General features: G+C 43.7%; 1 protein-coding gene across 1 annotated transcript in view; it reads left to right on the forward strand.

The window, feature by feature from the left end:
- LRRK1 (leucine rich repeat kinase 1) overlaps positions 1–18,676 on the forward strand; it is a 122,898-nt gene that overhangs the window by 46,453 nt on the left and 57,769 nt on the right. Inside the window, exons 4-6 of the mRNA XM_080808394.1 lie at positions 1,420–1,591; positions 4,836–5,015; positions 5,431–5,579. Of these exons, the coding sequence (XP_080664520.1) occupies positions 1,420–1,591; positions 4,836–5,015; positions 5,431–5,579 (501 nt within the window). The remainder of the gene's footprint in view (positions 1–1,419; positions 1,592–4,835; positions 5,016–5,430; positions 5,580–18,676) is intronic.

The following is an 18,676-nucleotide window of genomic DNA, read 5'->3' on the forward strand; positions in this document are numbered from 1 at the left end:
AAATAAAGGAAACCTTATTTAAAATGGGAGTCTGGAAGCCCTGAAGGGCAAGTTCTCATGCATCACCACTCACCTTAAGAAGCAAACCTTGCATACCCAGGGAGAAGCAGCTTCCTTTCCATACCCCAGCAGGAAGAAGGAAGAATTTCTCCTTGCCCGGCAACAGCCCAGCTAATGGGAACTCAGTAAAACACCCTCCCAGTTTCCTCCTTTCCCTTATAAAACCAAGTCCCTTTATTCTGTTCTCCGGACTTGCCTGTGGTTCACCGTAGTCTCCTGGTCCTGAATTGCAATTCCTGGCTATTCCCAATTTTTTTTTCTTTTTGCAGGTAAAATAACTCTCTCCTTTTTTTTTCTTTAATCAACAGCAGATAAGACGGTTAAGACTGTTATCAGGACTAAGGTTGACTATGTAAATAAAACGCTCCATGCAGCATCCCACACATGATAAGAGCCTACCTAATATATCAGTTCTCATCCCTGGGATTCTGTTGACCCATCCCTGCCTGTCTCACCTGAAATTGACTCCTAATACGCTTGTATTAGGAGTAAAATATGCTCGCTTGTGTCTGTTTTATGCAGATTCCAGACTCAGATTTATCTGTAAACTCATGAAGGTCACGGATTGCCCCGGGTATCCTAGACACAGTACGTCCTTGGTAAATGCCAGCGCTGGCACAGGCAGCCTAATTCCAACGTGGATCAATTCTGCATCCGCCTCCTTGAACCCTACAGATGCCCAAGTCCATCGGAACTAGCCAGGTTTCAGGAAGACTTAAAGTTTCAGTAATGCAGCCAAACTCTGTACATGCCAATCCAGCATTTTTTTTGCAGACCTAGCAAGCCCATGAAAAGTCGGGGCCATTTGTACGGTCCTCCAGAGCCATTTCTAGCTGTGTGATCTTGGGCGAGTCACAACACGTCTCTGAACCCCCATGTCCTTGTCCACATATTAATACACTGCTTCAGATGGGGATGCTTACTCCCCGGCCTTGTGAAGCTTAAGGCGAAGAGCAGTGCTGTCCCGAAGAAACAGGATGGGACCCACATTTATATCGAATGGTCTAGCAGTCACATTCAAAAAGTAAACAGAAACAGGTGAAACAGTCATATTTTTTGATCTGAATGTATGAAAGATCGTTTCAACACGTCCTCCGTAGAAAACTGATCGACGAGATAGTTGACATTTTTGCACTAAATCTTTGAAATTGCATGTGATTGGACGCTTCCAGCCCCTCTCACTTTGCACGAGCCTCGTTTCAAGTCCTCAGCAGCCGTCCGTGACCCTGTGGCGTGATCCCAGACAGCCCGGCTCCAGGCTCGCCCGTGGGCTTGGGGAAGCATGTGCAGTGGATTGTCTTGGCTGTTCCCAACAGCGTCCACCTCACTGAAGTCCTGTCCCTGCTCTGTGTCGACCAGGGCCAGCTTCTGAGCATCTCAGCGGCCTACGGTGACCTGGAGACTGTCCGGTATCTTCTCACCGAGAGACGGGTGGAGCTGCCCACCGAGCCCACCGACGACAACCCAGCTGTGGTGGCGGCTCATTTTGGGCATACGGACGTCGTGCAGGAGTTGCTCGAATCTTTGCCAGGTACATCCCAGGCTCTGAGCTCCTTGCCCGCCTCTCGGGAATCACCTCTTCTCAGGAATCAGACAGACCAGACAGACGTTTGCCGGTGGGGGTCAGGGTGGGGGGGCGGTGAGGGTGGGCGTGGGCTTTCTTGTTTCTTTACGCTTTCACCAAGTGAGAGAACCAGATTTCTGGGCCATCACACAGACAGTCCACAGTAAAAAAAACCCTGCCATCCCCCAAGTCTCATTTCCTTGAGCTGAGGAGGTTAATTTTCTGACGCCATATTTGATAGAAAATATGGACCTATGTCCCTTTTTAAAAAATTTAATAGTTTTTGTCCTTAAAGAAGTTTTAGATTTTTGGAAATGTGGATGTGGAAGTAGAGAATGCCCATCTACCTTTTAGGTTAGCTTCCTTCACCCGACACCATGTATTGAAAGTTCCTCCATGCCTTTTTATGGCTCGGTACCTCATTTCTTCACAAGGCATTATTACCTTAGCGGTGGTCTTTGGGAGTTAGGGTTTTGTTTGGGAGCACGGCCAGCGTCATGGGTGTGCAACAGTGTGGGCCCTGCCCTCAGAAGGCTCGTGCTTGGTTCAACACTCCATGGTCGCCATCTTGAAATTTTTGATGTTTTTTTTAAACAAGGGGCTCACCTTTGTATTTTGCACTGGGCCCCACATACTATGTAGCCGTCCTGTCAGGAGTAGGGGAGTTGTCCCACAGTGTGCTTTTTTGTGGTCGGACTTGGTTCTAAGCCAGTGCCCCCTTCACATGTCTAGAGGGAGAATGAGGTTAAGGGCAGAAATCAGGACTGTGTTATGGCTCACAGGTGCATACTGGGTCCAGTGAAACATAGGAAGGCAAGGAGGAGCTTGGGTGTCCCTGAGGGCAGACTCCCTCTCTTCAGGGATCCCCAAGATTAGCTCTGTTCTAGCCCCAAATCATCCACACCGGCTGGCTCATGACCTAATTGTGCATTTTGAATTTACTGAACATTCATCCTATGAGTCTCTCACTATTGCCTTCCCGTGCATTCTGAAAAACTTAAGAGATACACAGACTTCTTTACAAAGGTGATCCCAGATCTTTCATAGCTCCTGGCTAAGCAGAGACAATAGAAGCAGAAAGCCCAGTAATTCTATGTAGTGTAATCATGGTGAGGGTGAAGTATTTACACAGTGATCTGGGAGCACACATAGAGAATGGTCTTTTCTGGTCTTCATAAGGAGCTGACGCCTGAGCTGGGTTTTTGCAGGGTTCATAGGTGTTTACTTGGCAGACCAGAGAGGGAAGGGCTTCGGTCGCCCACTTTCGCAAAGCAGGGAGCTTGGCTGGACATGAGCATGGTTGTCAGCTGCTTTGGGGCATCCTATCTTCACCTCAACTAGGGACAGAGTTGCTGAGGACCAAAGGAGTCTAGAACATCGTTCTAGACCCTGCAGGAAGTGCAGAGATGGGCAAAACAGCGAGTGTCCCTATGAATTCCCAAACCGGGGGGAAGGCAGCCACTGTCAGGAGTCTGTCTGTGAAACCAGAAGACACACAAGACAGAACTTGAGAACAAGGGAGAGTTTGAGAAGAGGAGAGATGAGAGGCTCATAGGGGTAGGCACATCATTGTGTAGTTGTGGATGTCATTCCAAGTACGTCATTATCTACTGTCTGGTCTCCGTAGCTGAGTGGAAATGGAGCAAAGGAGGAAGAGGAAGGATGGAGACCCTAATGGGACTCTCCCAGAGTATCATTGGATTTGGGCCTCAGAAGATACGTGTGGGGTTTATATGGTTAAGAGAGCACCCTTTGGTTTTGAGTGTTTAAATCCTTTAGCTTTGCAGGGTTTACGTCTTGACTTTGTCATTTACCAACTGTGGGGCTTCTGGCAAATTCCCAAACTCCTCTGAGCTCTGATTTCCTCATATTAAAATCATGGCTATAAAATATAGCCTTAGACAGCCTCCTCGGATGGGTAGACATCCATCCTCAACAGAAGTTAACAGCATGATGACTGCATTTCTCTAGATACAGTTGCAGGAAGTGAGTTGGAGATCACTTGTTAATATCTGTTGGAGTACCACCTCCTTTGAATTGTTAATTCTAGTTATCAGAGGGAGAAGAGGAGGCACTGATTAAGCATCTGCTGCAACCCAGGCACTACGCCAGGCACCCTCTGTGCTGGATTTTCATTTCTTCCATCCCGACCTCCCCTCTGCTTCCTGGTCAGTTTCCTACCATGGAGGCGAGGGTCCCTTTCTCCCTGCTTGGGAGCACTTGGGTTCCTAAGGACTCCCAGCCTCTGGAAATGAGACAATGCTATGATGCAATTGGGAAGTGTCAGCATGGAGGATGAGATCATTTTTCCATGGCCGCTACATCCAAAAGACATTGCATTTACTTTGAACTTGAAGATACTGTAATACTTCAGCCCACGCTGTCCCTGTTCCTTCAGCGCGCTAAGTGTTATTTCCTCCTGGAATTAAGTAGGCGGTTCTTGCAGGGAGTAATTTGCAAAGTTTTAGGCTGGATAGTTAGATCGCTTTCTTTCACCAAAGCCCTTTTTCTTTCATTTTTGAAAGTAATATATGTACTCATGGATAATTTAGAAATGCAGGAAAGTGTTAGTACTCTAAAAACATAATGACAAATAATGAGTTAGAATGTTTTGAGCTGGGCGCTTGACATACATTATGTCATGCAATCCTCACATTAAAGTTGGGAGGACAAGTGCTATTATTCCCATTCTATCAACAGGTAAACTGAGTCAGGGAGAAGTTAAGAAATTTGTTTAAGATTACACAGCTAAAATATTTTAACCCTAAGGTGCTTGTCTCCAAAGCCCATGTCCCTGTATGTAATGCTGTTCTGGGCATGAGGTCAGGACTGGGGATGGGGAAAGGGGTGAGGGGAATGATCACAATCCCTGCTACCGAGAGATAATACTGCAACACGGGGTAGTACCTTTTAGTCTTATTTCCACACATGCATTTTTTTTATCCGGTTACAATCGTACCATATATGCTGTTGGGAATGCTACTTTTCCTCACTCGGCATTGTGTGATGAGGAGAGGATTTATAATGATATGGGAAAATGGCATATGCAATTCAGAGGGACTGTTCGAGAAGACACTACTGACTTGACAGAAGCGACTTTTGGCTGGAAATAGGACAGCTCAATATTATCAATGGTCCGAGGGGAGATCAGGGTGGGAACAACCAAAACCCCAGAGTGGCACCTTCCGTTTGTCCTGTCATCTCCTGCCAGGTCCCTGCAGCCCCCAGCGGCTGCTGAACTGGATGCTGGCTTTGGCTTGCCAGCAAGGGCACCTGGGGTTGGTGAAGCTCCTCGTCCTGACCCACGGGGCCGACCCAGAAAGCTACGCAGTCAGGAAGAATGAGTTTCCTGTCATCGTGCGCTTACCGCTGTACGCAGCCATCAAGTCAGGTGGGTTCCCCTGTCAGTCCCACCCATGGGAACCCTTGCAGGTTGGAGATGTGGGACCCTGTCTTTCTCCTCCCTTCTAGCTCTTGAAACACCTGTGTAGAGACATTTGCAAACTCCATTATTTGCCTCTCTCTCAAAATGTCTGCACCTTCCGTCTTTGGCCCCACTTACCCCTGCAACGGGATTTCAGTGACAGGTACCAACTGTGGCAAATGGGACCATAGTAGGAGACACTCCACGGGGCAGAGTGCCACAAAACGCCTCCCACGAACAGGAATTTGCCACCTCAAGAGAAGTCATAGAGAAGGTCCACCAGCACAACTACCCTTTTCATCCCCATTTCACATATCAGCGTCTGCCATTTTGGACCAGCTGCGACACACTCGACATCTGAATGCCATTCTCCGTTCTTTAGGAAATGAAGACATCGCCATATTCCTGCTTCGGCATGGGGCTTTTTTCTGTTCCTACATCTTACTGGACAGTCCTGACCCCAGCAAACATCTCCTCAGGAAGTATTTTATCGAAGCTAGTGCCTTGTCCAGCAGCTGTCCAGGGAAAATGGTGAGTAGCCACTGCCCGTGGATAAATGGATAAAGACCAGGTGGTACATATATACAATGGAGTATTTTTCAGTCATAAGAAGGAAAGACATCCCGCCATTTTCAGCAACATGGATGGACTTTGAGGGCATTGTGCTAAACGAAATAAGTCAGATGCAGAAAGACAAATACTGTATGATCTCACTTCCATGTAGAATCAGAAAAAGCCAAACCCCTAGAAACAGAGAGTAGATGATTTGCCAGGGGTTAGAGGGTGCAGGAAATGGGGAGATGTTGGTCATAGTGTACAAACGTCAGTTACGAGGTGGCTAAGTTCTGGAGACCTAATACACAGCTCTGTGATTATAGTTAATAATACTGTGCTCTAGACTTGAAAGTTGCTCAAAGAGTAAACCTTAAGTGTTCTCACCACTTGAAAAGAGTGGTAATTAGATAACATTATACAGGTTTTAGCTTACACTCTGATGGTAATCATTTTGCGATAAGTGTGTTGAATCAGCAGGTTGTACACCTTCAACTTACCCAATATTTTTTTAAGATGTTTCTTTTGATGTGAGAGAGAGAGAGCATAAGCAGGGAGGAGGGGCAGAGGAAGACAGAAAAGCAGACCCTCCCGCTTAGCAGGGAACCAGATGCGCCTGGATCCCAGAATCCTGGGATTATGACCCGAGCCAAAGGCAGTTGCTTAACCAACTAAGCCACGCAGGCGCCCCACCCCCACCCCACTTACCCACTATTATATGTCAAGTATATCTGAATAAAATTGGAAAAATACACAGGACATAGTTTTAGTTTTCCTTTTATTAATAAAAATAGTGTTGTATTATTCACATTATCTTCAACTTGGTTTTTTAAATTCAGCAATCTATCATGGACTCCTTCTAGATAGGTCACTGTGGCTACAACTCATTCTTTAAATACATGCCATAAATCTATAGATGGAACATAGCTTAGTCCTTTTCCCATTGGTGGACATTTGGATTATTTCTGGGTTTTGCCCTTTGTTATACAACCTGGTTTTCTGGGATATTGGCTTCTGTAGATCAAAGTCCCCAAAGTGGGTTTTTTTGGGAATCACTTCCCCCCAAAGCTATGGTGATTCACTTTCACCAGCATTATGTGGGAATCTCTGTTCCCAAACCTTGGCCAGCATTAGATGTCCAGGAACCCTTTAATATTATCAGTCTGTTGGATGAAAATGAGATCTCCTTGTTTTGATGTCCACACTGTTGTTATTAAGAATATCGAGCATCTTCTCCTATCTTCATGAACTATTTGCATCTCCCCTCACTTGAGTTGCCTGTTACTGTTTGTTGATTATTTTCCTGAACGGTTGGTCATCTCTTCCTTCTCATTATAAAGGATCTTTTTTGTATCTCAGACTTTAAACCTTTTTTTGTTTTTAAATCATACATGTTGCCAATATTTTCCCCATCCCTGCTTTTTCTTTTGTGATAACAAAGATATGAGAATATGTAATCAAATCTCTCTTTTTTTTTAAGATTTTATTTATTTATTTGTCAGAGAGAGAGAGAGAGAGCGAGCACAGGCAGGCAGAGTGGCAGGGAGAGGCAGAGGGAGAAGCAGGTTCCCTGCAGAGCAAGGAGCTGGATGTGGGACTCGATCCCAGGACTCTGGGATCATGACCTGAGCCAAAGGCAGCCGCTTAACCGACTGAGCCACCCAGGCATCCCTCAAATCTCTTTTTTGTTCTAGCATTTGGGTTATATAAGAAGGTCATTTCCCCCTCAATTTTATATAAATATTTTCCTCCTGGAATATCTCATGATATTTTTTTTTCTTTTAGTTTTTACATTTTAAGCTTTAATTTTTCTGGTATTTATTTGTATGTGAGGTATGAGGGAGAGAATCTAGCTTTCATCTTTTCTATATGGCTGATCAGTTATTCTAGCACAGTTTTAAAATAAAGCTTCCTCTCCCTTCTGAATTGAGATGTCATCATTGTTATTTTCCCCAGTATCTATCTGTATGCATTTTGGGATTCTCCATACTGGTCCACGGGCCTATTAATCTGTTTCTAGGTAAATGCCATCCTGTTTTGAGAACAGACATTTCATTTAAGTCTTACAGACTATTAACGCATGTTTTCTACTTGTTTGTTTGTTTGGTTTTTTTTTGGAAAATATCTTGACTGTTATTAGACATTTTTTCTTTCTTCTGTGCATTTCCCTGATGACTCTATTTGTGCAGCTTTCAGCTTATTAAAGAACAACTTTCATGTTCTTTAATAAGGTTTTGTATTTTGTTTATCTTATCTATATTATTTTATATATATATATTTTTTTTAAATTTCTTTTCAGTGTAACAGTATTCATTGTTTTTGCACCACACCCAGTGCTCCATGCAAAACGTGCCCTCCCCAATACCCACCACCTGGTTCCCCCAACCTCCCACCCCCCGCCCCTTCAAAACCCTCAGGTTGTTTTTCAGAGTCCATAGTCTCTCATGGTTCACCTCCCCTTCCAATTTCCCTCAACTCCCTTCTCCTCTCCATCTCCCCATGTCCTCCATGTTATTTCTTATGCTCCACAAATAAGTGAAACCATATGATAATTGACTCTCTCTGCTTGACTTATTTCACTCAGCATAATCTCTTCCAGTTCTGTCCATGTTGCTACAAAAGTTGGGTATTCGTCCTTTCTGATGGAGGCATAATACTCCATAGTGTATATGGACCACATCTTCCTTATCCATTCATCCGTTGAAGGTCATCTTGGCTCTTTCCACAGTTTGGCGACCGTGGCCATTGCTGCTATAAACATTGGGGGTACAGATGGCCCTTCTTTTCACTACATCTGTTTCTTTGGGGTAAATACCCAGTAATGCAATTGCAGGGTCATAGGGAAGCTCTGTTTTTAATTTCTTAAGGAATCTCCACACTGTTCTCCAAATTGGCTACACCAACTTGCATTCCCACCAACAGTGTAAGAGGGTTCCCCTTTCTCCACATCCTCTCCAGCACATGTTGTTTCCTGTCTTGCTAATTTTGGCCATTCTAACTGGTGTAAGGTGGTATCTCAATGTGGTTTTATTTTTTATATTTTTAATGAGATTTTACAACCTGGACCTGCCATGTTTATTTGTGTCTTCTTTCTTGTTTCTGCCACTATATGAACTAAATATGATTCTTTTCCATTTCTATTTCCAATCCAATGTTACTGATATGGAGAAAAGCTCCTTTGTTTATTTATATTTTATCAAGCCCCTTTACCAGCTTCTCTTATTAATTCTAATCATTTTCGGAAGAGTTCCTTGAGACTTTTAGGTATACAATCAAGTCCAAATAGGTTTGTCCCTTCTTTTCTAATATTCATATAACTTATTTTATTTCCTGTCTCATGGTATCATTAGGAATTTCAAAAGTTGAATCATCATGAGGATAGCAGACGTATTTCTCTTATTCCTGATTTTAAAGGTCTTGACCTCAGCAATTTATAGGCATTTGCTGTAGATTTTTGGTAAATAGACTGTTGTTAGATTTAGATAGTTTCCGTGTATTCCTTTTTTGCTTAGGAGCTGTTATTGGGAAAGACTGCTGGATTTTGTCAAATCCCACTTTGGAAGCTATTGATATATTCATGTGGCTTTCTACCTTAACGTGTTGTTATAATGAATGATGATGATATATTTTCCTTTTCATTTATGATGTCAGACAGTTTTACTTTTTCTCTTTGGAACTTAATCAGACCGGCCAGGGATTGAGATGTTCAAGTGGTTTTGTCAAAGGACTTATAGATTTTATTTACTTCTTTATGATTTGTTCTGTTAGTTCATTAACTTTAGCTTTTATCTATACTAAAATCTTCATATTTTCTTCTTCAAGTATTTTATTTTTCTCTGAGTATTTTGGGGTGTTGTAGTTAAGGTAAGGGCATGGCGTTGAGACTTCATGGTCTGCTCTGGGTTCTGGATCGTCATCTGATCACTTTACCGCTCTGTGTTTTGGTTTTCTCATCTGAGAAGTAGGAAAAAGAGAGAGAAAGTATCTATCTTGGAAGGATACTTGACAATTAAATGTGGTAATAGTTACAACATTCTAAAACCAATGCCTGGCACATGGGAAGTACCTAACAGATGATAGCTAGTATTATTGGAGTTCTTTTTTTAGATTTATTGGCTTAAATATTTTTCTTTTTTCCTCTAATTTTATCTTGTCAGTTGTAGATGCAAGTCTTTCATGTGCTGTCGATTTGTGCTAGCTTTCTTTATCAGAATCTGAAATACACATGTGACATGTGACATGTACACATTTACATATTTATAAATATACATATGTATGTATATATATATATATACATATGTATTTCCTACTTGTTATTTTTTTTTTTAGTTCTTCACATTGTTCTACAAGTTTTTGGTCTACAGGCCCGTTTAATGGCTTTATGCCCCCTTTTGACTTATTTCATGATGTCAAATACCTGCTTTCATCCTGTTCATGCTTTTGTCCTTAAAATTGGGATTTGTGTCTTCTTTGCTCTTCACACGGCCACCCTGCCTTCTTTTTCTTTGCATCAGGATTGTACAAGTTTTCCCAGACATTCATCTTCAGTTTTTTCGTTGTCTTTGGTTTATTTCTTTATTTTTTTAAGATTTTGTTTTAATTTATGTATTTGACAGACAGAGATCACAACTAGGCAGAGAGGCTGGCAGAGGTGGGGGGGGGGGTGGGAGCAGGCTTCCTGCCGAGCAAAGAGCCCAATGTGGAGCTCCATCCTAGGACCCTGAAATCATGACCTGAGCCAAAGGCAGAGGCTTTAACCCCCTGAGCCACCCAGGCGCCCCTCTTTGGTGTATTTCTTATAGACAGCATTTAGTTTTCATCCCATCTGAGAGTGTGTCTTTGAGGAGTCCACTCGATTCACATTTGTGTGGGACCTGACATAGTCATCTATTACTCACATCTTTTTAATTATATTTATTATATTTACTGCTATTAATAATATCAATAATATTTATTATATTAATAATATAACATTATTTATATTAAATATGTTATTTAATATATTTATTGTGCTTATTTATAATATTTTATTATATTTATTGCTATTTCCTTTTAACTGTTCTCTTGATCTTGCTGGTTTCCTAGTTTTTAAAGAATGCAAACATTCTTATCAATAGCAAACGTACAATAAATATTTAATATTCGCCTCACCTTGTAAAAGGAAATAGGGACCATGCAGCCCTTTCCTTTATATTGTGCTTGGTGTTTTTCCCAACACTTTCCTACTTGATCGCTACAACACCTCGGTAAGAACTGTGGGGAACAGAATGTTTTCCTGATGAGAATATTGTGGTTTAGAGACATCCTGTTACTTGTCCAAGGACAGCAGCTGCAACACAGTTATACTCAGCCCAGAACCCGAGTCTCCTGAACTCAGGGCTTTTCCCATTTCATGATTCCTGGACTATCCCTCCCACGTACATCAGTAGTTGTCACACTTTTCTGTACACTGACTCCCTGGGAACTTTTAAAAACCCCAGCGCTCAGGTCACACCGGACACTAATTGAATCTAAATCGCTAACGGGACCTGCCTCAGTTTCATTTAAAAAAATTCCCCAGGTGATTTCAGTGTGCAGCCGGGCTTGAGAGCCAGCGACTTTGATTTTCTTGGCTAAAGGTTAAAAGCAGAAGTGATTGGCATCTCCGTCCGCCGTTGTTTCCACTGAGCGACGTTTGCCGAGATAGAGCATGAAAGTGATCGTTGCATTTTAGAAGGAGAAGACAAAGAAAAGACAATGTTACTTTTCTTCTCCTTGACCTAGAAGAGAAAATGAAATTACACTGCAGGCTGAGTCAGGAGGCTGTTTTTGGGGCTTCCCCAAAGCAGGTGGTATTCTGATTATTCATATGAATTTCAAAGGCCAAGGGCCTTGCAGTGGGTGTGTCTGGCTGCCCGTGATCTAGAACCTGCGATAGCACATTCCTTCAGTGCTGCTGGCAGAAGACAGGGAGGCGGGCTGCCCAGAGGGACCCTGCCATCAGGAACAATGACTCAGGAACCGCAGGTGAGCCCTCTTACCTTCCCAGGTGTGCAGTGGGTCTGACCTGGCATTTTTGGTTCCAAAGAGTAGACAAGGGCAGCCATGCAAAGGGTGCTTTGCTGCCCTGAGTACACAGCCTGAGAGCTCCCTTGGCCTTGCTGGCATTCATGGCAGTGACCTTGCTGCATTAGTCATGTTGTCTTGGGTGTGTGTATGCTCTGCCTTCTCCACCGGCTAGGAGGGTTTTATTTTGTTTTGTTTTATGTAATTGCTGCTTTGGTGGAAGCCACCACCAGGGAAGGTTCAGAGCCTTCCTGCGTGCCTCTGGGTCAGGCGTTCCCTCGTTCCCAGGCTGCCACAAGCCGGGGCGGCCGGGGCGGGGGGGTTGGTGCGGGGACTGCAGAGAACCCCACATTGATGTCCCATGGGCAGGAGCAGGCCATTTCGGTTTTGTTGGCGTTTGGTAAGCCAGGTCCGAGAGCCCACACCACGTGGTCTGGACATACTTTCAGAAGAGCAAACCCAAAGCCAAGTCGGACCTGGCCAGAGCTGTTTCTTGGCTCGGGTTGGCCGGCGCCCCTCTTGAAAGCTGCCAGACTCTTGCCTGAACATGGAACAAGACGGCTGTGCTCGTGGCAAGAGCCCGGTCGCCGTTTGCTTTGTTTCCATGAGAAACAGCAGCATTTTGAGGTTGGCATGCCCAGAAAGGAGCAGGAAAACTCCGAAATGCCAGGAAAGGCCGGCCCAGCAGGTCCTGGAATAACCGTGGTGTTTGTCCCCATTCAGCAGTGAGAGGGCTTTCTGGGGCTGTTCTGAGCGTTGCAAGGAGACAGAACTGGACTGAATTTTGAAACAACCCAATGGAGAAATTACTAATATCCTCTTAAAAGTCCCTAACGTTTTAAACCTGGTAGCTCACCTAGAGAGGAACAGGTATCATTATGACCGTCATCGTGGCTTCTTGGACCAGCTCTGGGCTTGTGTACTTTAAAAATTCCCGGTGGCCCCACCATTCAGATGCCTGTGTCTGTGCTCAGCAGGAAACATCCTGGCTGCACGTTTTCACAGCCGAAGCAGCCTTTCTCCACCCACGTGACCTGCTGGGTCTGAGGACTTGTGTTCACAGGATGCTTGGAAAGGATAAGAAGCAGCAAATACGGCCTCGCGGCTGTTGGGGGGCGGGGTGGACCTTCGTGCAGAGTCGGCCGAGTGGGGGCTGCGTGTTCCCGAGAGCCCCTGAGGCACCGTATAGGCAAGCAGCCTTTCCTGGGGGACCCCAAGTCCTCTGGGGAGCACTTTTGTATTCGGTTAGGTCTACTGCTTGGCGCTAAGAGTCTTTATTCCAGAGCTGTATGCTTTCCAGAACACTTGGTCCTTCACGCCTCACAGCTCACAGCTGCCCGCGTAGTGGGGTCGGAACCCGTGTCCCCAGAAGTCAGTCTCTGGAGGAGCAGCAGTGCCCCGCAGGTGAGGGACAGCGCACGGTTCCGACCCAGTGCCCGGACCCCGGCCCTTTCACCCCTCACTGGTGGTAGAGGAAGAGCGAGCCTGTCACCAGCTCCTCAAAAGTTGTAAAAGCAAACTCAGGACCGTTCCGGCCTCCGTCCATCAATTCGGCTTCTCTTGCGCCCTGTTCCGCACACGTCTGTTTCCTCTGGTTTCCAAATACTGACTCTTCCCTGCCCACTGAAATACTACAGTCCCTTCCTCGTTTGGATGCCCTCCCCGTGGCTCCTGGCCACGCTGTTCGTTCTCCTTCAGAGCCTGACATCAGGCAGCAGGTGACACAGCAGAGCCAAGGAGCAGAGTCAAGGAGCAACCTTTCCAGATGCTTGCGACGGGCTTCCTGCTGGATCTTTTTTTTTTTTTTTAAATTTTAATTTTTATTATTTTTTAAAAGATTTTATTTATTATTTATTTGACAGAGATCACAAGTAGGCAGAGAGGCAGTCAGAGAGAGAGGAGGAAGCAGGCTCCCTGCGGAGCAGGGAGCCTGATACGGGGCTCGATCCCAGGACCCTGAGATCACGACCTGAGCCGAAGGCAGAGATTTAACCCACTGAGCCACCCAGACGCCCCTTCCTGCTGGATCTTAAAACAGAATACAACACAACAGGGGGCGAAACCGCTTGCACTTAGTTCAAATGGGGAAAATCATGGATGAAACAGAGACGCAGGAAGAGTAAAACTATTCTTTGAGCTTAAATGACAAACCGGAAAATACAGTCGGGGAAGTATGAGAACGGGGTCCAATGTCAGCACAACTGTGGATATCCGTGTAGACAGTTGCGTCTCATTACATTGGTAATGATACAGATCAATTTCAAACAGGTAAGGGGTAAGCACTGGAAAGTCATCAGAATATATTTTTAAAAGGGCATTTATCCCAGTTGTAAAAGGGAGATGATTACATTATTATTATTATTATTATTTATAAATTTACAAATAGATATAAAGGTACATCGTCAGAAATAAGACGAATGCTTTATATATTAAAGCAAAATACTTGCAGGAAAATATGGTTTTAAAAAGAAATATAGGGATATCTGGGTGGTTCAGCTGGGTAAGCATGTTCCTTCAACTCAGGTCTTGATCCTGGGGTTCTGGGATTGAGCCCCACATCAGGCTCCTTGGTTGGTGGGGAGTCTGCTTCTCCCTCTCCCTCCACCTGCCTCTCCCCCTGCTTGTGCTCGCTCTCTCAATTTGACAAATAAATAAATAAAGTCTTTAAAAAAAGAAATATAAAAGAGCAATGGAAGATTTTTGAAAAAAAAAAAAAAAAAAAAAAAAAGAACTCACCAAAACACAAATAGATCATGGATACAATGTACATGTCAGTTGATCATTGAATTTCATTCAGCCAATGTTTATAGATCACCCACTAGCGGCCCAAGACTCAGCAGTGACCAAGCCAGGACCGTGACCTTTGCCACCACATTGCTCACAAATTCCACCAGGCAGGAAGAGAAATGAAGAGTTAATTTACCCAGAAGGGGACCAAGGCAGTATATCATGGCATGAACACAGATACAACTTCACTGACAATTACAGAAATTCACATTAAAGCAACTCGAGAGTACTGATACAAGCCTGTGAAACGAGCAAAGATAAACATGACTGTCGAGTAAGACACTTGGCAGGGTGGTCGAGAAATGGGCACACCGATCCCTTTACTGGCACAGTCTGTTCCATATGTGCGGAAAGTCATTGGCATCGTGTGACAAAAGCCATAAAACTCATTTCTCCCAGGGAACTGTTCTGAATGTGTATTTCGTTTCTGAGAGATACCTCTAGGACATAATTTGAAGGGGAAAAAAGAATTCCCACAAACATGGTCAAAACACTGCTATTCATAATAAGAAGAAATTAGGGGAGGGGCGCCTGGGTGGCTCAGTGGGTGAAGCGTCTGCCTTCAGCTCGGGTCATGATCACAGGGTCCTGGGATCGAGCCCCACGTCGGGCTCTCTGCTCGGCGGGGATCGTGCTTCTCCCTCTGCCTCTGCATTCCCCCTGCTTGTGCTCTCTCTCTCTCTCTGTCCGTCAAATAAATAAATACAATCTTTAAAAGAAGAAGAGGAAACTAGGGGACGGAACCAGAAGGGTCCAGCTGCAGGAGGAAACGGTACCATCCATGCTGTACCTTCAGGGTGGACGGCACAGAGCCAGGAAGATCCCTGCCTGTGTCCTCAGCACTCAGCACACCACTGCTCCTTGACCAGGACACCCTTGAACTCTGAACCCCACACAACATCCTCAGGAAGCCTTCTTTGACCCACACGCCTGGTCGGATCCCCCTTATATCTCCCGGAGCTTCCTGTCCATTTTATTTATAACAATTAACAAAGTTTGAGGTTGTCTGGGTGACATTCTCATCTAATGTCAACTCTCCCATTTAAAAGGAAGCTTCTCGAAAGCAGGGGATTTAGCCAGGTTTGCTTACCCCGGTGTAGGGCTGGAACAGGATGATTAGCATGGACGGGACGAATGGATGGTTGAAACTTTATATATGCAGTAAATCTCCCATTTACGTAAAACTTATGAGCTGACAAAGGACTGTGCCAATGACTTTAATCACCTATGCAGTCCAATGAGGTAAAATTTTTGCCTTTATTTAAAAGTTGAGGAAACTGACGTTTCTCTCAATAGTAAGCTAAGTAGTTTAGTTAACTGCAGACATTTTATTTCCTGCCCCCCCCTTCTCAAATAGATGTTGGCAAAATTAACTTGGAACTAGTGATGGAATATTTCTTGTAAGCTTCCTATTTTTAAAAGGAATGACTGAAATACTACAGGGGAAAAAAAACATAGTGCTCTTTTTTAAAGATTTTATTTATTTATTTGACACAGAGAGAGAGAGTGCACAAGCAGGGGGAGCAGTAGAGGGAGAGGGAGGAACAGGCTCCCCGCTGAGCAGGGAGCCCGATGCAGGACTGGATCCCAGGACCCTGGGATCATGACTTGAGCCGAAGGCAGACACTTAATTGAGCTACCCAGGCACCCTGTCAGTTTTTGTTTTGTTTTGTTTTGTTTTTTAAGGAAAAAAACCTATCTATTTTTTAAAATTTTTTTAAAATTTTTAAAAAATTAAATTAAAATTTAAAAATTTTTTAAAAAATTTTTAAAAATGAAGAAAAGGTGATAAATTTTATTAAACACTTTTTGGCATTCAGATATTCTTACCTATAGAGCCCAAACTGATGGTTACCAGAGGGGCGGTGGGTGGGGGGATTCAGGAGGACATTTGTGTGATGAACACCGGGTGATGTGTGGAAATCCCGAGTCACTATCTTGTACATCTGAAACTACTATAGCACTGTATGTTAGCTCCACTGAAATTTAGAGAAAATAATTTAAAACTCAAGAAAAACGTTGGGATACAATACTAAAAAAAAGAATTACATTGAATTAGGAGCCTCGGGGGAGTGAGTCTCTAGTTATTTTCCTTATTTGTCTTTTATACATTATTTTGTTTTTCTCTTTTTATGTCACTTTGAGAATTTTTCTAAGTAAATCTTGCATTTCAACATCATTATTTGGTTTGTTATCAGCAGTGGCCAAGGACAACCCCTCCCATAACTTAAACATTGTTTTTACATTGGTCATCAGATTGTCATTTTCATTCTTAGATTATTAGTTACATTTAAGTCTTTTTTTCATTTAGTCAATTGCTTGTCGACTGTTATTTTTTTCAAAGACCTTTGAATTGGCTTTGTTTATCAACTTCCTTGTCTTGACTTCCCTCTGGTTTCTCTATGCTTGGTCTAATTGTTTTAACTTTCCTGTTTTCTTTCAGCTTGCTACTCTAAGTAGGGCGGGGTTGCCTTATTATGCCTCATTTTTTCTGTTTGTAACAGCGATCGGAGTTGTGCGTTGTCTTTTCCATTACTTGTAATACTTTTGTTGTTCTAAAAATATCTTCTGTTGTGACTTGGTTTTCCTCTCCTACACGAGCATGAACTAAAAGGTCATGTTTTCACGTTCAAAGGATTGGCCACCTTCTAATTCTGCTTCTCTCATTGGTTCTGCCTCTAGTTTGCCTTTGTCCTCCAATAAGATAGAGTGGATGTTTGCCTCTCCCTGCACTTTTTCTTACTCCCTTTTCCTCTTTACTTTTCCTTCATACTCAGAATTTAATAAAAAAAAAAATGTGCAAGTTCATATCTATTTGAACACAGGATTCATTCTCCTGTTCCCCCCCCCTTTGGTGATCGCTCATTTTTATGACAGTGCGTAACTCTTTAATTTCTCTATTCATTGCATCTTTGATCTATCGTAGTATGCCGGCATTTTTCTTGAATTTGCATTAGTTTTTCTTTTACCTTATATTGCCCTGGGTGGAATGTAAAGATTTAACATGGTCATATTTTGAGGTTATGATCGTTTGAGCATCTTGATTGCTATCAAGGAGCCTTGGTTATTTCTCTGAATGCCTTAGACACTGTGTCAACTTTTCCCCGGCCATGGGAAGGGAACATGTTTGTCGGGTAGGAAGGGACCAGAGCGTCAGGCACCTGAATCACCATCTTGGTTCTGCTGCCTTTGAGCAAGTTGTCTCTTTGAGGTCCTTTTTTTTTTTTTTTAAAGATTTTTTTTAATTTATTTGACAGAGAGAGAGATCACAAGTAGGCAGAGAAACAGGCAGAGAGGGAAGGGGAAGCAGGCTCCCTGCTGAGCAGAGAGCCCGATGCGGGGCTCGATCCCAGAACTCTGAGATCATGACCTGAGTCAAAGGCAGAGGCTTAACCCACTGAGCCACCCAGGCGCCTCTCTCTGAGGTTCTTCACCTGCCAGACCTTACAGGGTTACTGTGAGGGTGAGCTGAAAAAGTGGCCACGGAAGTCTGTGTGTGCATTGCAAAGGGTCAGCGAGATGGTGTCATCATGAGATTCACAGCTCAGTTTCCCTACAGAGGGTTTCCCTACAGTCTGACCTTGAGTGTGCCCTTGGAGGCAATAGACTGTTCCATGTCGACGCTTTAAAATGCCATCCTAGCTTTGCTTCTAAGTTAGTTTTGTGCTTCTATTTCCCATTGATCTGGTTTCTATGGTAATATTTCCTTTTGTTTGTTCACCTTAAATCATAGTGGCAGCTAACCACTACTAATTTTGATGTTTACAGTATTTTGAGCAGAGGTGCTTTTTCAGCGCTGATTACCCCTTTTTTCTCATTTGGTCATTCATTAACTAAATCATTGAATTCATCTTCTTCCTGAATCTGGGAGGAAGGCTGACCTCCCCCTTTCTCTTATCTCTCCCTTCCTTTACTCCCTGTAATCATTCTCAGGTCATTTTCGAAGCTCTCCTTTACACTACGGAGACTTCACAGGCTTTTTGACCTGTTTAAGGACCAATATTACTATTCTTTTCCTTACCTGTTCACTATATTTCTAATCTACTTGTCTCAACAGGCATCCTTTTGGCCTTCAAGAATCTCTGTTTCTTTCGTTTCCTCTCTTTAATGCGTGGGCCTCTGTCCATGGAATGTTCTGGGTTCTCGGGTCTTGACTTCTGCCATCTTTATTTGACTTGTTACCATCTGTATCAGTGCTACAGTAACAAAGTAACAAAAATCGGTTGGCTTAAAATAACAGAGAT

This window comes from Martes martes (assembly GCF_963455335.1).
Source record: "Martes martes genome assembly, chromosome: 7".
Lineage (NCBI taxonomy): Eukaryota > Metazoa > Chordata > Mammalia > Carnivora > Mustelidae > Martes > Martes martes.